Raw genomic sequence first — 27,901 nt, forward strand, 5'->3', positions numbered from 1 at the left:
TTATAGACAACCCCTGGGAAGGTTGAAGAGAAAAGAAAGCATGAAAGTGGTGCTTGATTCCATTACAGAGATGGATGGGAATATCTTATATGAGAATAGGGGAGTGTAAGGCTTATTACTCGAGATCTAACAGATCAATTTTGCTCATTTTGGATTTAAACTGACGCTTGAGCAGTTTAGGTGCGCAGAAAATTTGGCAAGTTTGGAAAAGTTCAACGCTCGAGCTTTAACGCCAATTCATTTCCTTTGTGCCAAACAGGCAATGCAGACCCTCTGCCCAGCGGGATGACAGATAGCCCTGCTCGGCCGACCTGGGTGGTGCGAAGGTGGAGCCCAGGTGCCTGCGGGGAATGGGGAGGGGATGGAGACAGCCAATCAGGGTGCATGAGGGAGGGCTGGGGAGCCGCACCTCATGCAAGTTTCAGAGGGGGGGGATTGCATGAGGCGCATTTGCATTATTCATGAGCCCCTCTGGGGTGAGGGGACTGAGGGGCAAGAAAGCAGGAAAGGAGCACCCATGGTGACATGGCCTTCACACTAGTATCAGTTGAACGTATCTCCTGTCCTGGGGCTGGCCTGTTCCTCGTTGCTTCCTCCTCTTCTGCAGTTGCTCTTCTTTGTGTTCAAACTTACTCTGTTTCTTCCTCCATTCCCTCAGCCCAAGATCTTTCCTTGGATGCCTTGCCGGTAGGGCAGTGTGAACCCTCTTCCTATGCTGATGGCTGGAAGGGGCTAGGATAGTGCGTTGGTGTCCCCCTCCACCATGACTGAGGCTCCAGCTGCCCTGGGTTGGGCGGAAAGCTGCTGCTGGAGGTTCTCCCGGTCATGTAGCAACTAGAAGGGTCCACAACGGGCCATTCTGGAGGTAGGGAGGAGGGGTCCCCAACCCCCAGGTCATGGACAGGTACCGGTCTGTGGCCTGTTAGGAACCGGGCTGCGCAGGTGAGCAGCTTTCACCCACCACCCCCGTCCCCACCCCTACCCCAGAGTACCTGGGCGCCGGGCGCCAGCTTGCCCACCCAGCCGAAGCGAAGCCAGGATGCTGGAGTGGGGGGTCTGGCGTGGCTTCCCAAAACCATCCCCTCAACACACACCCCAGACTGTGGAAAAATTGTCTTCCACGAAACTGGTCCCTGGTGCCAAAAAGGTTGGGGACCGCTGCCCTAGCTTATTTCTCCTCCGTTCCGGTCAATGGAGGGGAACGATCTGCTGGACTGAAAAACGTGTTGAAACCACACCCTTCCTTTTGAAACCAGGGGCATGTCTAGGCCCTGCCTTTTCCCGAGAATCACCCCGGGATCATCCCGGTGCTGGGTGTGCCTGCTTAGGCCTCAGCTAGACTTACCAGGCCTAGCGCGACGGAGGGGTGAAGATCTCGCAATATTTTTTATCGCGAGTTCTCCTCCTCTGTTTACACACGGCGTATGACGACCTCAGAGGGAGAGGAAGTTGCGTCCACCATTTTTTTTAAAGAGAAAGGAGCGCTCGTGCGCAAAAGGTTTTTTTTTTTTTTTTAAAAAAAAAACCCACTCCCCACCCCACCCCCGATGGGTGCAGAGCTCCTGAGGAGTAACTGCGAGGAGCCGGGACAAACCTTGATGCCGGCCCACATATTCTGTGGTCTCGGGATCAGGCCAAGACCATGGAAAAAGGGCCCCTAAAGTGTAGGGCCATATCCCAGGGCAAGGGAGGGATCACACCTCCCTGATCCCGGGATCCCCTGGGCGTCATGTGAACGGACAGAGGGATCGCCCCGGGATAAAGCCCTGTCTAGCTATGGCCTTGGTCTATTGCCTTCGTCTGCTAACTGGATGGACAACTTCAAAGTCCCATGCTATGCTCCCTTCTTATAGGTCTTTAAACCAGGAATTGGCAGCCTTTGAATGCAGGACTGTCCTCTGTAAAGCCAGACACATGGCTTCCCTGTCCCACATTTATACTGTGTGTATGTGTGTGTGTGTGTGTGTGTGTGTCTTTCCGATGGCACTTTGGCCATGCGCTCCATAAAAACTCCATGGCATCACAGCTGCAGGGTGGGGACAGTTAATCCCCATGGCAGGAGTCAGTGCGGGGTTTTCCAGCAGCCATCTTGGTATTTGAGTCCACCCCCTACGCTCTGCCCAGCTTCCACTGATTGGTCGCCATCCACCCGGGAACGCCCCCGGCTTGACGCCAGAGCACAGTCACACGATGGAAGGACCATTGTGACCTCGCTTCAAAGGGAAAATCCCCGACTTTTAAATAGTGCAGCTTTGGGGAAAAGCCCTGCGGTGACTGTGAGTCAGCGGCTGCGTCATACAACCAACACAGTGCACTGTACAGCTACCGTGGGGCAAATACCATGTATAGGCAACCTCTGGTCAGATCATCAGACGGGGGGAAATTGCGTTTCCCTACTGTCACGTTCCGTTGCTCTGCTTCCCGCTTCACTTCCGCATTGGGGACGAGCTCAAATTACATGGGGGAGTGTGCAGAGACCACGTGGCTCCCACAGAACAATGAGAACAGTGGCCTTGATAGCGGAACTTTCCTTTACATGGCAGGAAATCATGACAAATCCTGACTTATTTTGAAAAAGTCGGGTTTTCTGTAGCTTATTTTAAGACGCGAAAACAGGGAAATGGAGTGGGGGGGACACGGCAGGGTCAATGCGTCGTTGAAAAGACCCACGAAAATCCGTAACTGGCCAGTTGCGAGCATGGGATAAAACGCTTGTCTGATGATACTAGAAGGAGGACTTTCTCCGCTGTGGCACCCCGGTTGTGGAATGAGCTCCCCAGAGAGGTCCGCCTGGCGCCTACACTGTACTCCTTTCGTCGCCAGCTGAAGACCTTTTTATTCTCTCAGTATTTTAACACTTAATTTTAACTTAAATTTAAATTTGACTGTTCTAACTCTGTATTTTAATCTTATATCAATTTTGCTGCGTGGTTTTATCCTGGTTGTGCTTTTTATACTGTATTTTGTAATTGTGCTTTTAACATGATGGTTGTTTTAGTATGGTTTTAATTTTTGTGAACTGCCCAGAGAGCTTTGGCTATTGGGCGGTATAAAAATGTAATAAATAAATAAATAAATAAATAAATACTCTGGGTAAACCAGTTTTCAAAGCATTTTCACAGTTTGCAGGTTAGTTTGCCAACCATGCTCATGTCTTTACATGACTTCTCTTGTCCCCACTGCCCCACCATTAAACCAGAGCAGTGCTTGCTTTGCATGTGTAAAGTCCCCCATTCTGTTCTCTCCTCTTAAAAGAGCTCACACAGCAGGGTTGGAAAAAAGAAAGATCGCTACCTTGTACTCCTGGGTTCCAGGAATTCAAGATTTTTATAACCAAGTTAAGAGAGAAGTTCTTAAAACAACAGGATATAACTTATCCCTTAACCCTAAAGCAATGTTATTAGAGCTCTTTCAAACTGAGGTCCCAAAAATTCATCAACGATATCTAACCTGTTAACAGCAGCAAAAACTATTATAGCCAAGAACTGGAAAAATAGAAAACCGATTGCATATAAAGAATGGTTTATTTAAGCCTGGCAAATTGCACAATTATTGAAAATCAATGAAGTAGTTAGATTGAGATATCTCTTGCCGTCCACAGCAGACAGAATTAGAATAGAGATGGACTTCCACACTTGACAGTATAAAGGCACTCATATCCATTCATTGGGTAGTCAACCATCAGTAGTGCAGTAGATTTCAGATGAGGAGGAGGAGGAGGAGGAGGAAGAGAATGTGGTTCCTCTCTATTCAGCCCTGGTTAGGCCTCATCTTGAGTATTGTGTCCAGTTCTGGGCATCACACTTCAAGGAGGATGCAGACAAGCTGGAGGGGGTTCAGAGGAGGGCAACCAGGATGATCAGGGGTCTGGAAACAAAGCCCTATGAGGAGAGACTGAAAGAACTCGGCATGTTTAGCCTGGAGAAGAGAAGATGGAGGGGAGACATGATAGATCTCTTCAAATACTTAAAAGGTTGTCACACAGAGGAGGGCCAGGATCTCTTCTCGATCCTCCCAGAGTGCAGGACACAGAATAATGGGCTCAAGATACAGGAAGCCAGAATCTGGCTGGACATGAGGAAAAACTTCCAAACTGTTAGAGTAGTACGACAATGGAATCAGTTACTTAGGGAGGTTGTGGGCTCTCCCACACTAGAGGCCTTCAAGAGGCAGCTGGACAACCATCTGTCAGGGATGCTTTAGGGTGGATTCCTGCATTGAGCAGGGGGTTGAACTCGATGGCCTTGTAGGCCCCTTCCAACTCTACCATTCTATGATTCTAGGAGGAGGAGGAGGAGAAGCAGCAGCAGCAGAAGCCATCCAGTTCAAAATACCAGATTAATTCAACAAAATACCCAATAATGGAAATCAAGGAGAAAAATACTGAATAAGTCCCACTGAGTTCAGTGAGACTTACTCTCAAGTATTAGATTACAGCCTAAGTATTCTAACTGTTGGGGTATTTTGAATTGGATGATATTATTATAAACATTAGTATTATTGATATCTGTGTGGATAAAATCTATTGCTTCTTATCTATTTGCAGCAGACAAGGTTAATAAATTTCTCTTATGAAGCTCCTTTCTGATATCATTTTTAAAAAATTGAAAGAATTTTTGGAAGCAAAATAGCTTGTGTAATATGAAAACATACATAGAGCTTATTCTGTTTACTTATTTTTTATTGCCCCATGGGCCGTCAGATGGCATCTGGCGTATCTTCATCTCCGTGTGCTTGTACGAGACGACGATTCCCTTATCAGTCTCCCAGTCAATGCCATACGTCTGCTCCTTCCGATCCCCAATTGGGTAGCCCCCATTCAGGTTGGAACTATAGCAGTTTATGTACCACCATGCTCCATGCACACTGACGGCGCAGTTCTGTGTCCCGCTGTCATTGTCCTTGTCGTAGGTGGAAAACGGATGTCCGTTATGGACCGACAAAGAGTCACCTGCAAAGCACAAGGGTGTTGGGTAAGCATGCCTTGCAGCATTTTTGTGTGTGGGGGGGAGGGGCTTCCATAAGCAAATCAATTCTCATTCCCACCCTCACATCACCATCACCATTAGGGATGTGCTCCGCTTCTCCTCGAACCGGAGAAGCAGGAGCGGAGTGGGGGGCTTCGCCTACCCTTAAGGTGGAGGTGAAGAGGATTGGGGGGCCGGCGGATCGAGGCGAAGAGGATCGCCTCAATCTGGAGCTTCGCCTGAAGGTAAGTGGGGGGGAGGGGGACTAATCTGGCGCTGCCGGCACCGCCATCCATGCGGCTGCGGTGGCGGCAGCACCAGGTAAGGGAGCAGGGAGGAGGGACGCTTACCTTCCTCCATCGCCGGCTTCAATTGAGGCCCCGGTTGAAGCTGGAAGTGAAGGCCGAGGCCTCTTCCGGCTTCAACCGGGGCCTCAATTGAATCCCGCAACGGAGGAAGGTAAGGGGGCAGGGTGGGTGGCTGGTTTCTCTGGTGCCGCCGGCGCCGCCACTGCCTCGATATAGTGACGGCGGCGAAGCCGGATCTCGCTCCGCAGAGCGGAGCGGGAGACGGGCGGAGCGGCGCGAAGAGGATCGGGCCCGATCCAGATTTTCCGGATCGGGCCACGAAGCGGATTGGGGGGTCCATGCACACCCCTAATCACCATCATAACACAGCACGTTAAATGATCAAGAGTTGACCAGAATCAGTGGTGTAGCGGAGGCAAGGCTCTCAGGGATGCAACACCAGCACTTTTTTATTAGCAGGCATGCTGATGTCATCTGCCCCCCCCCTGAGAATTCCCTGTTCTCCCTTAGCTTACCTGCAATTCTCACAGTAGTTTGGGAGAAATTATTTTCCCCCTCGACAGCAACATATTATGCCCTGTTGTTGTAATACAAAGAATTTTGGGGTGGCTTTTGAATGAATGTGTAATTCACGCCCATTCGCTTTATTAAAAGACCTGCTTGTGGTGGAGAGAAAATGGTGGAACTGGTTTGTTGATGTGGGCCGACACAGCTGCCTGCATTTTTGGACTCTCTCTGGGGCATGATGAGCGCTTGCACTTCAGAATTTACTACGATGCCACTGACCAGGATTCAATGAGCTCCTTCAAACTGGGCGGGGGGAGGGGAATCGCGTCCCCTTACCGTTGGCTCTGAAACTGCATCTTTTCCGCTTCTACAACGAGCTGCAATTACATGGAAGCAGGAAGAGAAGCCGCCACATGGCCCATTCAGTTTAGTGGGACAGCGGCCTCTAGTGGGCATTTTACAGCGAAACCCCCTCCTGCACATGGCAGAAAAATGTGACAAATAACGTTATAGCTCAAAAGAGTGGCATTTAATGATTATTTTATAGCAAAAAAAAAATGGCGGGAGATGAGTGGGAGACGCACAGGAGAAAAACGGCATTGTCAAAAGGATCCATGAGTTGGCCAATCACAAGCGTGCTTTCAAACGCTCGAGTGAAGAAGCTCAATTTCTCTCTGATTTCATTCCCTCCCCTTTACAACTTTAAACTCAAGGTGGTAAATTTGCCATTCTCGTGTGATGAACTGAGAAAGCTGGCGGAATAAGCACATGTAATTATTTATTTATTGAAAACATTTATATCCCACCCTTGATCAATAAGATCTCAGGGCGGCGTACAGATAAAAGCATACAGTATAAAGCAGTAAATATACACAGCTAAAAACAAATTCAACCATAAACCAAGTTAAAACCGCCCAGAGAGCTTTGGCTGTGGGGCGGTATATAAATGTAATTAAATAAATAAATAAATAAAACAATATATAATTTAAAAGCAATAAAACTATTAAAACAGTTAAAACAATGTGCCTAGTGAATTCAACCATTAAAAGCTGAAGTCTTTCACCTGCTGAGCCATGCAAGAATTGTCCCAGGATAAGCTTGTAGTTCTCATCTTCTCCGCTGAGCGCGAAGGACTGATAAAGAGCAAAGGTGTTGAGGTCCTCAAAGTCCACCAAGTCCACCCGGAGCTGGAACTCTCCTAAAGAAAAGAGGGCCCAAATTCAGCATCATTTTTGTCTCTTGTGCCATTCAACCAGTGCTTGTTAAGAAGATGCGGAGAAGCAAAGAACTTCTAAATGAGGTTGCTATTGTGTGTTTGTCATTCCTCACTCATGGTTGTTTACGGGCGCGTTAGATGATATCGTTCCCATCTAGTTTTGCTTCTGATTTTTTGGAAGCAATTTCACCGGGGGCGGGTGGGGGCAGTTATAGCAGGGAAAATCCAGGATTTTTTTGTAAAGGTAAAACTAAGCGGTACTCCCCTGACCAATGGTTCTGCGCAGTTGCATTATTCCACTACATGATAGTACCACCTAGGGCATGTCTAGACCTACCGGGTATAGAGGGATGGAGGGGGGAGGATCTCGTGATATGGTGATCGTGAGATCTCCCCCTCTGTCTACACATGGCGTGTGATGTCCAGGGAAGAAGAGGACTTTGCGCCCGCCATTTTGTTTGTTTTTTCATTGGAGAAGAGGGCATGAGCACTCCTGCGCAAAAGGAAGGTCTTTTTTTTTTTAATAAAAAAAATATTTTCCTGCTCCCCCCACCCCACCCCTGATGGGCACGGAGCTGCTGAGTTGCTCTGCGCCCTGTGCCCGGTTCCTCGCGGTTATTTGTGAGGAGCTGGGACAAACCGCGATGCCCAGCCACACGTCCTACGGTCTCAGAATCATGCTGAGACCACAGGAAAAGCGGGGGGAAAGGGTTGGGGATATTCCGATCATCCCTCCCTGCTCCCGGGATCCCCTGTGCATCATGTGAATGCACAGGGACAATCTCGGGGTGATCCCTGGGATATTGCCCCGTCTAGCCATGCCCTTAGAGGTCATGTAGTGGAAAGGCAAGAAAGGAAAATAATCCACGTAGAGTTTCAGTCTTAATTCTGCAGTGAAACTAGAAGTAGAAAACAGGTTAAACGGCCTCATCTAGAAAAGCTCAGAATCCTTTTGCGTGATTCTTGTGACATGACAAATGTGCTAGATTTAAAGCTGCAGTCCTATACACAATACTCTTTCGTGAGAGTGAGCCCCACTGAACTCAATGGGGCTTACTTCTGGCTGGACATGTATAGGAACATCCTGTAAGCTGGTGTCTTGTTTTTGCTGCAATAGACTGTCGTAAAATCTCCTCTTGAATGTTGGCGACTTCATTTATTCACTGAAATGTTTATACTCTGCTTTTCTTTATAGAATGAACTTGAAATTGACTTACAAAAAATTGCATAACATTTATAAAACACAGTAAAAACACTTCAAATGTAGGGGTGTGGGGGAAAACTGTTGCTTTATGGCTAAGTCTGGATAGAACCCAGTCACCATAATTTAAAAAGAATATATTTTGCTCTCAGTCAGTTGGTCAGTTGCTAAATGTTGATGGGCAACTTCAAGACCCTTGATCTCCCTTCTCATGGGACTTTAAACTGGACTTGGGCTGGATGGCTCTTCAAATAGAAAGCCGGTGTGGTGTAGCGGCTAGAGTGTTGGACTGGGAGTCGGGAGATCCGGGTTCTAGTCCCCATTCGGCCATGGACGCTCACTGGGTGACTTTGGGCCAGTCACAGACTCTCAGCCCAACCTACCTCACAGGGTTGTTGTTGTGAGGATAACATGGAGTGGAAGAGGATTATGTATGCTGCCTTGGGTTCCTTGGAGGAAAAAAGCGGGATATAAATGATGATGATGATGATGATGATGATGATGATAATAATAATAATAATATGCCATCAAATAGGGAATTCTCCTCTGCAGAACAGGAAACATGGCTGCACTAGCAGGCCATAAACGCCCTTGTGCTAATGTATTTCCGCCGGAGGGTGTGCATGTTATCCTTCTGCAGTTGGTACTTTGTGCTTTGTGTGGGAGGAACATGGAATCATTGATAAGGAGCTGTCATGATTTTTCTTTGAAGAGTATCAGAATAGGTTCATCATGTTCCTCAACCATATCACTGAGTGAGTCGACACTTCTGAATACAGTCAGCCAAAATTCAGGAATTCCTTTAGGGTCATATTTTTCTGGAACTTTTTTCTCCTCTTCCAGCTTGGCCTTCTCTTTCATTTCTGAAATTTCGTCTCCAACATCTGTTTTCCATTGACATTCTTCTTCAGGAGGTTCACAAACTGCATTGATGGTTTCACTCCTCTTATCAAACAAGGGCTCATAAAGAGCAGCGTGTTTTCTTTCCTGTTCATGAACTTCTTCGTAGAACTTTGCATCTTTCTGTGCACATTTAACTTGAAGGTTCTTGAGTGCATTTACACCCCTCTTAACTACTTTAGGCAAGCTTTCTATATATCCTGTAGGTGTTCTAACCAGACCATCAAGTTGCTGGTCAAGCTCAGTCTGTTCTTTGTTGTCAATGTCTGCCGTTTTTCCAGACCTCAGAAAAAAACTCTGCGCCAAGCCAGGTCTCTCGCAGTGACTCAGGAGCGAGGAAGAAGCACCACACCACTGCCTAATTTGTTGCATGCTGTGTAGTTACCAGGCCATGGGGGTATGCTGCATCCCAGGTATTCCTATAGCGATGTGATGTGGGTGGGGAGTTTCACCAATGCAGCAGAATTATTATATCAATGATTCCCATAACAGTCTGTAGTCTGGGGTAAAATTAAAACACTCACTGTTCATGCTTGCCTTTGCTTCCCCCCCTATTTAGAAATAGTGTTGGATCTCTTTACTCATACTTAAGAGTAGATTTCAATGGATCTACTCTAAATATGACTAAATCTAGATCCAACCCACTAATTCTAAATTTGCAGCTATCTATATGTATTTTTTTTAGGCAGTTCTGACCTCTTTGCTCTCTTTTATGATGATGCATAAGTGGCCACAGATATCGGTTTTATTTTCATCATCATCAATATGATGATGATGATCAGCCAGGCTCTTCTTTATATTAGACCCAACCAATCCAGAGGATTCTTGCCGCCTGCCAATTGCAGGGCTTGATATTGCATAGCACTATCTCCCTCTGGCATGAATTGGTTTCTGTGGTCTGAACATAAATTGTACATGGTAGCCTGCTAGGTTTGGAACCCTTGGCAATATATAATCATAATTTGAGTGTTCTGTCTAGTTTTAAATAGGTAACATCACTTTCAGAGCTGGTTCCAGGTAAGAGGAGGGGCCTCGACAACATGCCCTCTGGTGGTCCTGCTCTTAAGTTGATGCCTCCCTCAATGATGTTGCCCTCATGGCGGTGGCATCATCACTCCAAGGGTGGCTAAGAGCTGCCATTTTAATTTCCCACAATGCCCTGGAACACTCAACATAGTGTCATTCCAGGACATTGTGGGAAATTAAAATAGAGGTTCACAAACCCAGTTGCTCCACGCGGAGTACCTGGGAAGGTGACGTTACTGGTAGGAACTCCTGGGCCTAGCAGCTGCCCTAGGATACCCGGTAGGGTGACCATATGAAAAGGAGGACATGGCTCCTGTATCTTTAACAGTTGTATTGAAAAGGGAATTTCAGCAGGTGTCCTTTGTATATATGGAGAACCTGGGGAAATTTCTTCTTCATCACACCAGTTAAAGCTGCAGGTGCCCTGCCCTCTTTTAAATCTGGTCACTCTAGTATAGCTCCTGCAGCTTTAACTGTTGTGATGAAGAGGAAATTTCACCAGGTTCTCCATATATACAAGTGATACCTGCTGAAATTCCCTTTTCTATGCAACTGTTAAAGATACAGGAGCCCTGCCCTCAATTTGTGAACCGCCCAGAGAGCTTCAGCTGTGGGGCGGTATATAAATGTAATAAAATAAATAAATAAATAAACAAACTGTTAAATATACAGGAGCTCTGTCCTCCTTTTCATATGGTCACCCTAATATCCAATGCTGCTAACACCAGGCCTGATCTCTTCCCCACTTTGGGGGTATTGTTATAACTCAAAAACCTCACCGGATGTCCTATTGTGAACATCTGCACAGACAGGCTGCTGCAAGTGAATTGATCTTGTTGTGTTATGAGGAAAAAGCGCAGCTCTCTCTTGCCTCCCTGAGGCTCACGGAGGCATAGCAGGTCCCTCCCAAGAGCCTCCTGGCAACTAAATTTCCTCAAATCAAAAGACTGGGCTACATTACCCCCACGGGTGAGAAGGTGAATGTGGTCATTGCCCAGCCAAAATTCCGACAGCTGGTTCCCAAAGCCTCTCTTGTAGGCGTTCCAGGTGCGGTAGAAATCAACGGAGCCATCCCATCGCCTCTGAAATACCTGAGAAAAAGATGTGGGGAAAACACCACTGAGAAACGTGTTTGTATTTCTCCGAAACCCACCTGCAGATTTTTCCGAATTGCGTGGATTCTGTGGACTTGCAGACCAGTCTTTCACATTTCGGGAGGATTTGTGTTAATGCACATTAGTGCAAGTAGGATGAAATTCTGGTTTTAAAAAACAATGATGGAACAAAAACCACCTGACAACCCACAAAATACAGGCACAACGTATTTATTTATTTATTTATTACATTTTTATACTGTGCAATAATGAAGGATCTCTGGGCAGTGCACAATTTAACAAAACCCATAGATCCCTAACTGTGACTTTGGAATAATTTCATTCATTATTGAATAATTTTGTGCATTTTGTCTGTTATTAGTCATTATCTTTGGAATGAAACCTTCTTGTGGTAAAGGGCCATTTACATATATGGTGTAATGATATGGTATACTTTATTTATTTATTTATTACTTTTATATACTGCCCTATAGCCGAAGCTCTCCGGGCAGTTAACAAAAGTTAAAAACAGTGAACCTTAAAAACAAATATACAAAATTTTAAACCATCAAAAGCATTAAAATACAAACAAAAACAGACAATATCCATTTAAAACAACTATTCTGGGGTCCGTTAAAAAACTCAGCATATGCTATTAAATGCTGTTAAATGCCTGGGAGAAGAGAAAAGTCTTGACCTGGCACCGAAAAGATAACAATGTTGGTGCCAGGTGAGCCTTGTTGGGGAGATCATTCCATAATTGAGGGGCCACCACTGAGAAGGCCCTCTCCCTTGTTGCCATCCTCCGAGCTTCCCTCGGTGTAGGCACCCGGAGGAGGACCTTAGATGTTGAGCGCAGTGTACGGGTAGGTTCATGTCATTATGTATACTATTAAAACAGTGGGCTTGTTCACACAATGTGCTAAGCATTTTGAGCTAAGTATTATGGCTTAGCGTGTCATGTGAACCATGACAGTGTGTCGTGTGATCCATTCCTAATCATGGCGGCTACATAACCATGATTTGAACACGCTCACTAACCTTTTGCTGGAAAAGGCCTAACCATGGCTTAATGTGTTGTCTGAACAGATCCCAAGAGTTCAAGAAGAAGAAGAAGAAGAAGAAGAAGAAGAAGAAGAAGAAGAAGAAGAAGAAGAAATAATCAAAATGGCTGTTGCTTTGCTCAGCCTCCCTTGATACCAGACAATACTGTGAATTTTATTTTCCTCCTCAGTGACCTAACCATGACTTGGTGTGTTAGTGTGTTATCTGAACAGGCCCATATTCACTGTCTTGAGAAGTGGCTCTTTCCGTTTTAGATGAGATGGGGGACGGGGAGCACCGTGCGGAATCTGTAATCCCTGCAACATGGCAATAAGCTGTGATCAAAACCAAGAGAAGCAAAACTCCCTATTACAATAGAATGCATACTAAGGCCATAGCTAGATGAGGGCTTATCCCAGGGATCATCCTGGGATCGTTCCTGTGCATCCAGATGATGCCCAGGGGATCCCGGGAGCAGGGAGGGATGATCCCTCCATTTCCCCGGGATTTTGCCCTACCCTTCTAGCCCGGTTTTTCCGTGGTCCCGGGCTGATCCCGAGACCACGGAACGTGTAGCCGGGCATCACGGTTTGTCCTGGTTTGTCCTGGCTCCTCGCGAGTAACCCACCCATTGGGGGTGGGTAGAGCGGGGAAAATTAATTTCTAAAAAAAGACACTTACGAGTTGTGCACGAGTGCTCGTGCGCTCCGTCTCCTTTAAAAGACAAAAATTGCAGCCACGATCGCCTCCCTCCGACCCCCTTGTCTAGCTGAGGCCTAAGACTATGGTGCCTTCATCTTGAGACTGCAACTCACCAGCCAGCCCCCTCCATCAGTATCCATATCACAGAAGACCCGCAGAGGCTTGCAGTCTGGCAGATAGATGGTGTACCAGCCACTGAAGAACTCCCCTTTGCTCAAGTGGTCCATGCAGTTCCTTGACCCTGAAGAACGATGCCAAAGGACAATAGAAACATGATGGGAACAGAAAAAGGAAAGGTAACAAGCAAGCAATTCCAATTCTTTTTTAAAAAATCACCTTATTATTCATGCCAAGTTTCATGTGCCTAGATCTCATGGTCTTCGTAATATATACACACATGCACACACCTGTACAAACAAGGTGGCCACCACAGGGTTTGTTTGAGGAGGGCCTTGGGCAAAGTATTTATTTATTATTTATTTTATTTATTACATTTATATACTGCCCCATAGCCGAAGCTCTCTGGGCGGTTTACAAAAGTTAAAAACCGTGGACATTAAAAACAAACATACAAAAAATTTAAAAGCATAAAAACAGCAATATAATTTAAAACAACTATTCTGGGGTCAGTTAAAAAACTCAGCATATGTTGTTAACTGCCTGGGAGAAAAGAAAAATCTTGACCTGGCACCAAAAAGATAACTATGTTGGCACTGGGCGAGCCTTGACAGGAAGATCATTCCATAATAGGGGGGCCACCACTGAAAAGGCCCTCTCCCTTGTTGCCATCCTCCAAGCTTCCCTCGTAGGCACTCGGAGGAGGACCTTCGATGTTGAGCGTAGTGTACAGGTAGGTTCACGTTGGGAGAGATGTTCCATCAGGTATTGTGGTCCCAAGCTGTGTAAGGCTTTATAGGTTAAAACCAACACCTTGAATTGGACTCAGAAATGTATAGGCAGCCAATACAAGTGGGCCAGAATTGGTCTTATATGTTTGAACCATCTGGTTCTGGTTATCAATCTGGCCGCTGCATTTTGCACAAGCTGCAGCTTCTGAACCATCTTCAAAGGCAGTCCCACGTAGAGTGCGTTGCAGTAATCTAATTTGGAGGTTACCAGAGCATGGACATCTGAAGCTAGGTTATCCCCATCCAGATAGGGGCATAGCTGAACCACCAACTGAAGCTGGTAGAAGGTACTCCATGCCACCGAGGTCACCTGGGCCTCAAGTGACAGAGATGGTTCTAGGAGAACCTCCAAGCTACGAACCTGCTCCTTCAGAACAGGTTGAACTCCCACTATCCGGTGCACCATGATGGACTCCATAATGGACTCTTTCTCTGTTGATGGCCTCCATTAATGCACCAAGTAGCATCAAGCAGACGGTCTACCTTCTTCCCTGATGTAGGCAGGGTCTACACTAGGGGTGTGCACGGACCCCCCGCTCCGCTTCACTTGCAGATCCGCCATTTTTCGGAGCGGGTCGCTCCGCCCCGCCCCCGCTCCGCCCACTTCCGCTCCGCTCCGCTCGGAGCTCCGGATCCGGATCCGGAGCTCCGTTTTTGCCCCCCCATAGGGTTGCATTGAAAGCTAAAAAAGTAAACAACTTTTTTTCCGTTGAAGTTAGAAACCTCACGTTTGGCACCATGACACCTCATGGGCGTATACACACACACGCCAAGTTTCAAGGCAATCCCATCATCCCCTGATTTTTGGCGAATTTTTGAAAATCGGGCACCCCACACACAACATCCCTGCGAGGTGGGCAGGGGAGGAGGGAGGGAAGGCAGGCAGGCATGCAGCTGGCATTTCTGGGGGCATAAGGAAGGGAGCCAAGGATAAGCCAGTAATGCATATAAAATGGAATAAATCAATCAATAAACAAAGGAGGGGTGGAATTAAAAGCAGCAGTGTTGCTCAATAAACAGCAAGAAGAATTAAAAAAAAAAGGCTATATCTGTCTTTTACCAGCAATAGGGGGACGTGCCCGGGGGAGGGGGAAGTAGCTGCCAGTTCAAGACAGCCACCAACAGCTCTGAGAAGAAGTAAAACGCTCACTTCAACTCATAACAGGCATTGCTCCACCACTGAAAAGTGACCATTCACTTCAACTCATGATAGGCATTGCTCCACCGTTTTACTCTCTTTGGAAGGCTCTATGGCCTTCCAGTGCAGGAGAGAGTGGGGGCACGTCCACGATGAGATGCCCTAGGGGAGCTCATCCCCTTGCACCACATCGATTCAGTTGTTCACCAAGGTTAGGGTGGGGAGCAGTGCTGTGTTTTCTATCTCTTATTCTTGGCTTAGTATATGATTTCAGGTTGTGTTTGTGCATTTGGTGGGGCTACTGTGTTAAAAAACACGGGGAAAAGCCCGTTCAGATGAAGAAAGAGAAGTTTCCCAGAATCCCAAGTTACCTGTTTTGCCTATGCCCTCCTCCAACTTTGGGATCATCATGACCGGGAGCTGACTCTGCCCCTCAGCCCTTTGAAAAAGGTATTTTTCCCGCCGATTTTTAAAAAACTTCTAGCCCGCGACCCGTACGATGCAGAAAGTTGAGAGTGGTCTCAAAATGACCCCCATCCACGACTCTCTGTGCACAAGAATTTTCAGAACGATAGCTTAAACCCCCCCCCAGTTATCCCCGATTCTTTCCCTCAATGCAATCCTATGGGCGAAAAGCCGAAACGCCGTTTGAGCCCCGCGGTTGACCCGATTTTTAAAAAACTTCTAGCCCGCGACCCGTACGATGCAGAAAGTTGAGAGTGGTCTCAAAATGACCCCCATCCACGACTCTCTGTGCACAAGAATTTTCAGAACGATAGCTTAAACCCCCCCCCAGTTATCCCCGATTCTTTCCCTCAATGCAATCCTATGGGCGAAAAGCCGAAACGCCGTTTGAGCCCCGCGGTTGACCCGATTTTTAAAAAATTATTGCACGTGAACCACAGCACGCAGAGAGGTGAGAGTGGTCTCAAAATGACCCCCATCCACGACTCTCTGTGCACAAGAATTTCCAGAACGATAGCTTCAAAAACAATGTAGTTATGCGCGATTATTTGCCGCAATGCAATCCTATGGCGAAATGTTTTCAAGATGGCGACCGGAGCGCTCCGACTGAACTCGGAGCTCCGAAAAATGGTCGCTTCTCTTCGCCTTGCTTCTAGGGGGTCCGCGGTCCGCTCCTACTCCGCCTCTGGGTAAGGCGGAGCAGGCCAATCCGCTACTGCTTCTACGCTCCTAATCGGAGCGGAGCACATCCCTAGTCTACACTACTGCTTTATAATAGTTTATAATGGTCTTGATAACTGCTGGGGCCCAAGACGCATTTCATATACTGTTTTCAAGCTGCTTTCAAAGTATTCTATCCTGCTTGGTGAGTGTCTGGCTGTAGTGTTACTTTGGAGCATGGTAAGAAATTAAAATGGCAGCTAGACCCAGATGCCTGGTGCTGCCTAGAGAGATAATAACAACAACAACAACAACAACAACAACAACAACAATAATAATAATAATAATAATAATAATTTCTTACCCGCCTCTCCCTCTGGATCGAGGCGGGGAACAACACTAAGGCACTGGGGCCTTGGTGGCTGAAGGGTAGGGAAATGGGGTGTGTGTGTTGTGTGGTTAGAACATGAGGTAATTTTTACCTGACAAAGTGAGAGAAGAGGTAAATGAACAGTTTTCATTTCCACCAGCAGTGTTTAGCCATTACACTGTTTCAAAATCCATATGAAAATCCCATAGCCAAAGCTCTTTGGGCGGTTTACAAAAGATGAAAACGTTAAAAACGAAATATAAAATTTAAAACCATAAAAACGTAAAACAGACATTATACACAAAGACAACATACATCAAATACTTGAAAGGTTGTCACACAGGAGGGCCAGGATCTCTTCTCGATCCTCCCAGAGTGCAGGACACGGAATAATGGGCTCAAGTTACAGGAAGCCAGATTCTGGCTGGACATCAGGAAAAACTTCCTGACTGTTAGAGCAGGATGACAATGGAGCCAGTGACCTAGGGAGGTTGTGGGCTCTCCCACACTAGAGGCCTTCAAGAGGCAGCTGGACAGCCATCTGTCAGGGATGCTTTACGGTGGATTCCTGCACTGAACAGGGGGTTGGACTCGATGGCCTTGTAGGCCCCTTCCAACTCTACTATTCTATGATTCTAAAAACAACATTGAGCTGTCAGTCAAACGTAAAAAACAGATCTGGGATCAATTAAACACTCATCACATGCTGCTAAATGTCTGGGAAAAGAGAAAAGTCTTGACCTGGCACTGAAAAGATAACAATGTTGGCATCAGGCGTGCCTTGTTGGGGAGCTCATTCAATAATTGGGAGGGGGGGGCGGCACCACTGAGAATGCCCTTTCCCTTGTTGCCATGAGTTTAATGCCAGTTTTGTTCATGTTTTATATGGTAAGGTAAATATCATAGAAAGGGTAGCTTTTCTATTTTGCGATCCACGTATCCTCAGTAACTCTGCAAGTTTTAATCTACAAATATTCTGACAATCACAATCACAATTTCACAATTTATCATTGCTACTCTACATTTTTAACTGGTTTGGGGGTTCAAGAGCCACCCCTTGACCTATTTTAGACTACATTTATAAGACATGTGAAGCTTTGTTCATTGGTGCTTTTGACGCATTTAAGAAGTAGCCTCTGCCATGTGTAGTGATGTCAGGATTTTATCACTACCTCAGCTTCACTCCTTACCATGAAAAGGGAATGTTAAAGTGAATATAATGAAAGGGGGGGGGAAGAATGCAATGAATGAAAGAAAGAAAAGCTGCGAAATTTCAAAGTCTGCATATTCCTTTGAAGATAGGACAATTACTTCAGGCTTTGAAAAACTCAGAACTGTTTTATTTCCTTATTACTGCAGTCCTGAGGTGCTACTATCAATATCGGAGTAAGTCTAGGCATGGGGTGGGGGATTTCCTTGAAGAGGCCAGTGTGGCATAGTGGCTAGAGTGTTGGACTGGGAGTTGGGAGATCCGGGTTCTAGTCCCCACTCGGCTATGGAAACCCACTGGGTGACTTTGGGCCAGTCACACACTCTCAGCCCAGCCTACCTCACAGGGCTGTTGTTGTGAGGATAAAATGAAGAGGAGGAGTTTCTGGGAGGAAAAAAGGTGGGATATAAATGCAATCAATCAATTAATCAATCAATCAAGAAGCTCACCATTTTGGCAGAGGGATGAAATGTCTTGCGGTTCACCTGGCATTTAAAGAAACCAAACACGTTACTAAGCAAATAACAGCAACCCGGCACTCGTTGACATGGCCTCTAACCTTGGGGTCCCACACTGCTCTGAGGAAGACTGAGATCAGGAAGAAGTGGAGGCTACTTTCCCTGACCACCAGCTTCTGAGTCAGAGGACGAATCTCTCAAGCAGCCCCTCCCTCCATTTCTTAGAACTTGTGGGTCAAAGAACTTGGAACCGTGCAAGGGCCCTCTAAAGTATACAGCCGGCTCCTTCAAGGAGTTGGGGACGAACACAGAACAGGCATTGCTTGATTTTTATGGTGCCAGATGGCTTTGTCTCCCTGCTGAGGCAGCATCTTTCCATAGCTCAGCCAGTAGGGCCCTCTGGGAGCAATCCACGGTCCTGATTACTACTTTGAGAGACCTGCCTTGTCTTGATCCCGTGAGCCTCATGCCCCAGCCGAATAGGACACCCAGGATTCCCAAGCTTTTGTCACCATATATTGTAGGACTTCAACTCCCATCATCCCCAAATACTGCCTGTACATATATAAAAATTATGGGGTTTGGACATGTCTGTAGAACCAATAAGCGGTTAATTTACTTTGCCAGTTTAATTGTCATGGCAGGCTTCCCCCGCCCCACCCCACGGTTCTGGGGATGGATGTGGATGAGGGTGCAGAACAAACTCTGCTAGAGAACCCAAACTCACTCCCAATAGGTCCCAAGAAAAAAAGTCTTCTTTTTTTTCTAAATTAGGGTGTTATAATCCTTGAACTGTAGAAACTTATATGAAAGGAATACACCGCTTTGTTCTCCAACCCATCACTCTTCTTCTCCGCCTCCCATTGTCTGATGCCTGAGGCAGACACCACATTCTGCCTAATGGTAGGGCCGGTCCTTGTGTAGGGGTATTTCTTGTTCAAGAAATACAAAGTCCCTTTGGCTGTGTAGAGCTGGTTGGGTAGTTCTTTGGAAGCCAACTCTCGTCTGTGAAGTGTTCAGTCTGTTGTTTTTGCTACAAACAGACAAACATGACTACCTTCTGGAATTCAGCCCCTTGAAGAAAATCAGAATAGGGTTACCTTTTTCCCCTTTTGGTCCTTGCTTCCCAGGTAGCCCCATGTCACCTGAAAGAGAAGCAGGACACTATGAGGGCACTGTGGAGTCTCAGTGACAAAAGAACAGCATTGGAAAACATGGGCATTCTCTTAGAATGAGAAGCAGCCAGAGCCTAGAAGAGGGACCATAGCTAAGTAGTAAAGCACGTGCTTTACATGCCAAAGGTCCCAGTTTCAATCCCCAGTTAAAAGGATTTGGTAGCAGTTAACTGGAAAGACCTCTGCCAGAGGAGTAGACATAAGAACATCAGAAGTGCCCTGTTGGATCAGACCAAGGGTCCATCTAGTTCAGCACTCTGTTCACAAAGTGGCCAACCAGCCATCGGCCAGGGACCAACAAAGCAGGACATGGTGCAAAAGCACCCTCCCACCCATGTTCCCCAGCAACTGGTGCACACAGGCTTACTGCCTTGAATACTGGAGGTAGGCAATGGACAAATAATGGTTTTTCTATTATACTGTCCCAACCTTATTTATTTATTTATTTATTTATACATTTTTATACCGCCCAATAGCCGAAGCTCTCTGGGCGGTTCACAAAAATTAAAACCATGAAGAGCATAGTAAAACAACCAGCAATCTAAAAACACAAATACAAAATACAATATAAAAAGCACAATATAAAAGCAAAAAGCAAAACCAGGATAAAACCACACATCAGAAATTGATATCGGTTAAAATACGGAATTCAAACCTTATCTATTTTACAACTAGTTTATAATGAAACCAGAGAGAAGATCAATGCCCACACCCACAAATAATAACTACCTCTTTACTTTATCTGAAGAATGTTTATATCACTTTCTGATAAGCTCAAAAGAGTTTGCCTGATCGGGGAAAAAAAGCAAGCAATTATAAATGGAAATATAATAATATAAGGCAGAGCAGTCTCAGTAAATGAAAATCCGTGGCGAAAAAGGGAAGTTTTTCAGCCTTATTGAAAACTCAGCAATGCTGGAGCTTTCTGATCTCAACCTCTTCTGCGAGGAAGAGCTAACGTTTTGCTGAAAAGGCCGACTCCTGGCCTGGCTACCACCATCTTGAACTTATATGGCAGGAATGAAGTGTCGAGCTAACATATATGTATAAATTTATCTTGAGGCCTGGGTTAACAGAAGTAGTTCCACCTGGGTACCAGTTTGAGTCTGTGCCTTTTCCATCCTTATAGGTATTAAACCTCTACTTTGCTGGAGAGATAGTGGGAAGTGTATGTCTTGAGGACTGAATTAACAATCTTCAAAGGACATGGCATCCTTCAAGGGACATGGCCAATTTCCGGATATTTCTGATTAGTAATACCTGTGAACCCAGAACAATTGCATGCATTACATTAAGGGGCAAAAACGGGGTGGCCATCCTCTGTTTGAAAGGCTGTTCTGTTCAAATCTGTATTTCTATTATCAGAATAATTTCCACATTTGCATCTATATACATAAATTAACACATGCAAATGTTATGCAAATTAGTGTCTCCTTTTGTCCTCTTGATGGCGCGTTGTGATTCATAAGTGGCTCCCCAAAATTTAAATCAGTGGTTCCCAAACTTTTTTCAGGTCACCACCCCCTTGGTTCCACAAACACATGCCCAGTACCCTATCCTATAAAAATCATTATTTAGAATAGCGGTTTTCAACGACCCACTAAGGAAGATAACAACAATAACATTCAAAACAGTAACAATTAATTGAATATTTATTCAAAATCCAATTACATTTTTTTTTAGTTTATTCAATTAAACGTAACTGATGAACTTGATCCAGTGATATCATTGTTTCAAAGTCTGATAGTCATTTACCAAGTATATTAGATATCACATTTAGTAACTAGGGTAGATTTGATTTGATTTATTGCATTTATATACCACCCCATAGCCAAAGCTCTCTGGGGTACCTCACTATTCTGTAAATTCTTAATGTGATGGATGGGCTTGATGAAGTGATACCAGTTTCCCAATGTCTAGTTTAAAGTCACTTAATATGAGACTTAAATCACCACGTTTAGTGATCTGTTTTGCAGCCAGCGTGGCGGGGCACACCAAGCAGGGTATATCTCTTCATTAGCGTTTTGGTGCTTTTGAAACATTTCAATTCACCGTTAAAAGGACTCTTCTTAAACAGCATTAATACATGTGTGGATTCTTCCCCTATATGGCTTGGGACCAAGCTACCTTCTCCCATAAAAATGTCCCTGGGTTTTAAGACCTTCTGGAGAGGCGCTTCTTGGAAAAGACCACCTTGAGCGCCCCCCTGCTGCCCCCTTGCCTCTTAGCATCCCCCTGCTGCCCCCTTGGGAGCCACTGATTTAAATGATAGTCAAACTTGCGTCTATACATATACATTAGCATCTGCTATTTTTAAGCAAATCTTTGTCCTATTTTTGGTGATGCATTTCCTCTTTTTAGCAATATGTTAAGTGGCCACCTGAGTAAAAAAGCAGATTTGGGATCAGATCTCTGGAGTTGGTTTAAAAAAACAACACACAAAGCAAAACATTAAAGCAGCTTCTGGGTTTTTAAATTTTGATCAGAACAACCGTACTGGCGAAGGGGGCATATAACCTGTTTTCCCCATGCAGCTTTCCTGATCTAAATCCCTTCACCTTGAAACTGCTGTTATCGGAGGAGTTGGGTGGGGGACACAGCTTCCTCCACAAACCTTTTGATGCAGACCCAGGGTGGGCTGGGGGTGGGGTAGGTTAGAAACATAGGAAGCTGCCTTATACTCTGACCATGGCTAGATGAGGGCTTATCCCTGGGATCATCCCGGTGCATCCAGATGGGATCCTGGGGGTAGGGAGGAATAATCTCTCCGTTTCTCCGGGATTTTGCCCTACCCTTCCAGCCTGGTTTTTCTGCAGTCCCGGGTTGATCCCAAGACTTGTGGCCGGGTGCTGCGGTTTGTCCTGGCTCCTCACGAGTAACTGCGAGGAGCTGGGCATGGGGCACAGAGCTCCTCAGGACTTCAGTGCCCATCGGGGGTGGGGTGGGGGGAGCGAGCTTTTTTTTTTTTAAAAAAAAACCGTACTGTTTCCTTGTGCGCTCCTTCTCCTTTAAAAACTAAAACAAAATGGCGGCCGTGATGTTGCGCGCCGCATGTAAACGAGGGCGCCGATCTCGCGATCATAAAATCGCAAGATCGTCGCCCTTTCACCCCCTCGTCTAGCTGGGTATAAACACTCCTATTGTAGGAGAGACCTACAGAATAACACTGGGCCAATTGGTTTCCAAATTTATAATAGAAATTCTCACAATGTACTTGTGAATCTTTCTATTAAAAATTTGGCAACCACTAGAAGTGTTTATATTGATATCATTATTGGGGCCTTTGTCCTTTTTGATTTGTTATATTGAGTCAGATCATTGGTCTTCTAGCCCAGTATTGTTGACTCTGACTGGCAGCGGCTCTCCAGGGTTTCAGGCAGGACTCTTTCCTAGCCCTACCTGGGGAAGTTGGGGACTGAACCCAAGACCCTTCGCATGAAAAGCATAGAGCAGCACGTGCTCTACCACTGAGCCACGGCCCCAAAAGAAAGGACAAACTTCTCTGGCATCGTGTGTCGTGTTTCTCAGAAAACTCCTGCTTTCAATGGGAGGCAAATGACGAGGCTTGCTAAGTAATCCACAAAACTTTTATTAAGCAACAAATGTCTCTTCTACCTGAAGAGAGTCTAACTTCTTGGAAACGTCCCCCTAGGCAAAACTATGCAAACTAAGCAAGACAATTGTCCGCTCAAGAAGAATAGGAAGCTACTTCCCAAACGCCCGTAACTTCAGAGAGCCAGGTGTGGAGGCTGGTTCTGGTGCAATTGAACTGACTTTCTCACACCTTCCTTCCGCCCCATGCGTTTGAGCTTCCGGCGGACCCTAGCATCAGCTAACTTGTCGGGACGCTCACCTCCGGAAGAAAGCTCACTTCCCACTGAGTGTGGAGGATTTGGCCTTGAGGAGCTCTGGAGAGGGCTGACTCCCAGCTGGGGAATCGCCCGTGAGAGCTTCCTCCCTCACTGGTACAGGCTGGCTGGTGTCTGGCACTGCGTCTTCTAGTTCTGAATCTGATTCTGATTGATTACCTGAAACATCTTCTCCCAAAACAGGGGCAGTAGGGTTAGACATGACATTGTGTTTAGAGGCCTGGGACTCCAAGGATAAAGAATCTACATTCAGAATAAACTGACTACACATAGATACAAACTTAGAAATACTGAGTGGCGTCTCAATGGGGTGCTCAATTCCCACAGATTCTGTTGTGCAAATGGTGGGTCGTGTCCATTCCACCGTGCAAGTGGTACCCACCACTTGTGCAACAGAGATTTGCCGCTTCCCAGAGGAAGCCCTGAAAGGAGTGGAAATGCTCATTTCTCAGTTGCTAGAGCTCCCTTACGCCCTGTTCCAGAAACAAGCGTTTTCATTTGTTTCCGGTTCCGCCCCGCAGTGCTAAATCTTCATTCCGTAAGTGGTGGGCACCACTTACAGATGGGAATTGGCAGAGCTTAAGAAAAAGGCTTTATTTATTTATATTTATTTATTACATTTTTATACTGCCCAATAGCCAAGGCCCTCTGGGGCAGTTTTACAATTTAAACCATAACATACAACAAGTCAAGATTTAAAACTTCAAAAAAATTAAAAAACAGCATAAACCAAAATAAGCTATAGTGCAGAAAAAGGCCCACGACGGATGGTTTCCCAGAGGGTGGGTGCCGCTGCAGAGAAGGCCCCGGAGTTGAGGTTCTTCATGGAGGCCTCAACACCCTATTGGATTCCGCTGCCCAATGACGATAATTTAAGTAGACACACAATATATCTCACCATAGCGAGTGGGGAAATTACTGTGCCCAGCAGATCTGTTGGCCTGCTCAATCTGATGTCCAGATACTGACCAATGGGCAACTCCGAGGCCTCCTGCTCTAGTGTTCTTTATCTTTAAACTGGATTTGGACTGGGCAGCCTTTCAGACAGAGCAGGCTTTTAAATAGAGGACTGTTCCCTGGCAACCTTTCAATAAGAGGACTACGGCCTGTAAAGTAAGACACTTGCCCTCCCCCGCACTTGGTGGATCCCTCAGTGTGACATCCCCCACACTAGTTCAGTACCTTTTGGGCCACGTAGTCCAGGCTCCCCCTTCGCTCCGGGAATCCCTGCTGCTCCAGGAAATCCAGGGCATCCTTGCAGAATGGCTAGCCTCTCATCGCCGGAAAGGCCCACCATCTTCACCTCTGTGGAAAGATGACATTACAACGGAAACCTGGGTGTTCCTTCCAGACTCTGAGCCATTCAATGGACTTAAAGTCCCAGGATTCCTGACTTTTAGCTGTACTGGCTGGGGTTGCTGGGACAACTAGGGCTGGAATTTGGGTGTGTGTGTGTGTGTCAAAGTCCGGGGCTCCCCCGCATCCAACATGCCTCCAAATGACCACTCAGAAAGGGGAGGGCATCAGGGCAGCAGAAGAAGCAAACTCCATTTTATTCCTAATTTTTGGGAGTGGAGAAGGGATAAAAGACACCCATTTTCTTACACATGGACACACATGGACACTCCTGTTTTATAGCACTGGGGGCTCTGGCTTGAGGCAACCCCAAACCTCGACATTTTATTGCTATATAGTGGGGAATCACCGGCACTGCCAGGAAGGACTCTGAGCCAGTTGCCTTCCTGCCACCCCCTCCCCCTGCACATTCTAGGATGTTCCATCTTCCTGATTTTCTCACCTGGCATTCTCTCTCTCTGTGCTCTCCCTGCACCCTCTGCCTCTCTCTGCTCTCCCTGCACCCTCTGCCTCTCTCTGCTCTCCCTGCACCCTCTGCCTCTCTCTCTGCTCTTCCTGCACCCTCTCTCTGTACTTCGTGCACCCTCTCTCTCTGCTCTTCCGGCACCCTCCTCCTCTCTCTGCTCTTCCTACACCCTCTCTCTCTGCTCTTCCCACACCCTCTGCCTCTCTCTGCTCTTCCTGCACCCTCTGCCTCTCTCTCTGCTCTTCCTGCACCCTCTGCCTCTCTCTCTGCTCTCCCTGCACCCTCTGCTTCTCTCTGCTCTTCCCGCACCCTCTGCCTCTCTCTGCTCTTCCTGAACCCTCTGCCTCTCTCTCTGCTCTTCCTGCACCCTCTGCCTCTCTCTCTGCTCTTCCTGCACCCTCTGCCTCTCTCTCTGCTCTTCCTGCACCCTCTCTCTGTACTTCGTGCACCCTCTCTCTCTGCTCTTCCGGCACCCTCCTCCTCTCTCTGCTCTTCCTACACCCTCTCTCTCTGCTCTTCCTGCACCCTCTGCCTCTCTGCTCTTCCTGCACCCTCTGCCTCTCTCTCTGCTCTTCCTGCACCCTCTGCCTCTCTCTCTGCTCTCCCTGCACCCTCTGCCTCTCTCTGCTCTTCCCGCACCCTCTGCCTCTCTCTGCTCTTCCGGCACCCTCTGCCTCTCTCTCTGCTCTTCCTGCACCCTCTGCCTCTCTCTCTGCTCTTCCTGCACCCTCTGCCTCTCTGCTCTTCCTGCACCCTCTGCCTCTCTCTCTGCTCTTCCTGCATCCTCTCTCTCTCTCTGCTCTTCTTGCACCCTCTCTCTGTACTTCGTGCACCCTCTCTCTCTGCTCTTCCGGCACCCTCCTCCTCTCTCTGCTCTTCCTACACCCTCTCTCTCTGCTCTTCCTGCACCCTCTGCCTCTCTTTGCTCTTCCTGCACCCTCTGCCTCTCTCTGTTCTTCCTGCACCCTCTGCCTCTCTGCTCTTCCTACACCCTCTGCCCCTCTGTGTTCTTCCTGAACCTTCTGCCTCTGTCTGCTCTTCCTGCACCTTCTCTCTCTGCTCTTCCTGCACCCTCTGCAGCCTCTCTGCTCTTCCTGCTCCCTCTGCCTCTCTGCTCTTCCCACACCCCTTGATTGGTCACCATCGACTGGACAGGGAAGGGGGCGGACCTCCAGGAGCTCAGGAGATCCCCGTGCGACCTTGTAAATAAATAAATAAAATTGGGGGGGGGAGGATGGAGCCCATTCCTCCCCCCGATTTTTAATTTTTTTATCTGTATCTGTGCAGCTTCGCAGATAGATTAAAAAAGGAGGGGGGAGGAACGGGCAGCCAGAGGGAGGTCAGAGGGAGGAGAGGTGGTTCAGGCACCCCGCATCCCTGTCCTTGTCCCCCTCTGGCTGCCTCGTCCCTCCTCCATCCCTCCCACTGCTGAGCGCAGCAGCAGTGGCGGCGGCAACTCCGCACTTGCGTTCCTTCCCGTGCAGATGCTGGGAAGGAGCGCAAATGCGGGAGCCCGAAGCCTCACAGTGCCAAAGTGCCACTGTCAAGATGGGGGCTTGGGGTAATGTGGGGAGGCTGCATGCGGGCGCTGGGCAGGGCTGAATCTGTCTGTAGGTGGAGCCAGAGTTGAAAGTGCAGCCACTTTTCCTCTTTCTGCTACCCTCTTCTCTTTCTCTCTCTCTGTCTTCTCTCCCTCTCTCTCTGCCACCCTTTTCTCTCTTACTTTCTGCCACCCCTTCTTCCACCCCTCTCTTTCCCTTCCCACCTCTGCCACTGTTCCTCTCTTTTTTCTGCTTCAGTTGTTCATGCTGCTGTAGTCAAATAATTCAGAGTCAGAAACCTTTGTGATCTACTGCAAATCTCCCAGGGATCTCCCAACAGATCCCAATCTACCTTCTTCTACCCACCCCTGTCATAGGCAATACTGAACTAAGTCTGACATGGTAAAAAGCAGCCTCCCCTCTTCGAAATGAACAGTCTCCTACCTGGGCATGTGTTGGGATCGCCGGTTGCCTCCACGCAGGTGGAAAACCAGAGCAAGGTTGCAAAAACCCTTAGAAGTATGACCGAATCCATCTCTTCTTTGTCGCTCTTTGCAATTCACTCTCCCCCACCTCCCTGTCCTCCTCCCTATATACTTGGTGGCAACCATGAAAATGCCGGTGGCTTATCTCGGAAAGTAAACAGAAGATTTCCCACCATTGTTTCCAGTCAACCTTCAAAGAGATTAATCTCCCGTTTGCTGGCGACCACCCGGAGTGGTGAGGAGGCCAAATATTTTCCTCCTCCAATTAGCACAACATGTCCCAGAATTTGGATCGATAACACTTCCTTAATGGGGAATTGTACCCACCTTGCACAACTTGGCTGTGTGCAGAGAAGTTCGCTTATGCTTCCCTGGGGTGAGCGTGTGTGTGTGTGTGTGTTGCTGCACACACAGGCCTGGAATCCAGAAAGGGATGAAATTTGGATCTGTTTGCTGGCTGTGCTTCCTCTCTTTGGGCGCTCCCGGACAAAGTTTCCATTGTGTAGTTGCCCTCCCTCGAACATGGACGTTTATCATTGTTGTCCCCCATTAGTAACGCTCCCGTGATTTCTAAACTTTCTACCCACTTTTTTCTTGCCATAAAAAAACAAAAATCTGTTGAGGGAGTGATGGTCCAAGCTGTTTTGCTGCCTGAAGCAAAGAAAGAGATAACAACCCTGCCTTCAACATCCAGAAGCTGACTGGATTCGCAATTGAATCTTATGTCAAACATGGAGACAGGACGGCGTCCTCTACTGCCAACAGAACACCCACCATCTGGCGAGATGATGGGTGTTCAACCTGTTCTGGATGGGGTTGCACTCCCTCTGAAGGA

The 27,901-nt window shown here is 47.0% G+C and overlaps 1 protein-coding gene across 2 annotated transcripts; it reads right to left on the bottom strand.

The window, feature by feature from the left end:
* Positions 1-3,592: 3,592 nt before the first annotated feature.
* FCN3 (ficolin 3) lies at positions 3,593-27,144 on the bottom strand. Of its 2 annotated transcripts, XM_063140489.1 has the most exons (9): positions 27,026-27,144; positions 24,401-24,523; positions 19,275-19,319; positions 18,166-18,201; positions 13,079-13,206; positions 11,087-11,216; positions 6,846-6,980; positions 4,654-4,951; positions 3,593-3,918 (listed from the first exon to the last, which is right to left on the bottom strand). In XM_063140489.1, the coding sequence occupies exons 1-8, from the start codon at positions 27,114-27,116 to the stop codon at positions 4,674-4,676; spliced, it is 966 nt and encodes a 321-aa protein (XP_062996559.1). In that variant the 5' UTR covers positions 27,117-27,144; the 3' UTR covers positions 3,593-3,918; positions 4,654-4,673. The 2 variants fall into 2 exon arrangements, with proteins under 2 accessions (XP_062996559.1, XP_062996558.1); XM_063140488.1 differs by having other exon boundaries at positions 3,593-4,951.
* Between the last annotated feature and the right edge of the window lie 757 nt (positions 27,145-27,901).

The sequence above is a fragment of the Elgaria multicarinata genome, chromosome 13 (genome assembly GCF_023053635.1).
Source record: "Elgaria multicarinata webbii isolate HBS135686 ecotype San Diego chromosome 13, rElgMul1.1.pri, whole genome shotgun sequence".
Lineage (NCBI taxonomy): Eukaryota > Metazoa > Chordata > Lepidosauria > Squamata > Anguidae > Elgaria > Elgaria multicarinata.

Coding starts and splice junctions, on each gene's coding strand:
- FCN3 (XM_063140489.1), bottom strand. CDS start 27,116: ATGGATTCGGTCATACTTCTAAGGGTTTTTGCAACCTTGCTCTGGTTT. Junction 19,320..24,400: donor TGGACTACGTGGCCCAAAAG/GTACTGAACTAG, acceptor CTTCTCTTTCAG/GTGACATGGGGCTACCTGGG. Junction 11,217..13,078: donor CTGATGGAGGGGGCTGGCTG/GTGAGTTGCAGT, acceptor TCTTTTTCTCAG/GTATTTCAGAGGCGATGGGA.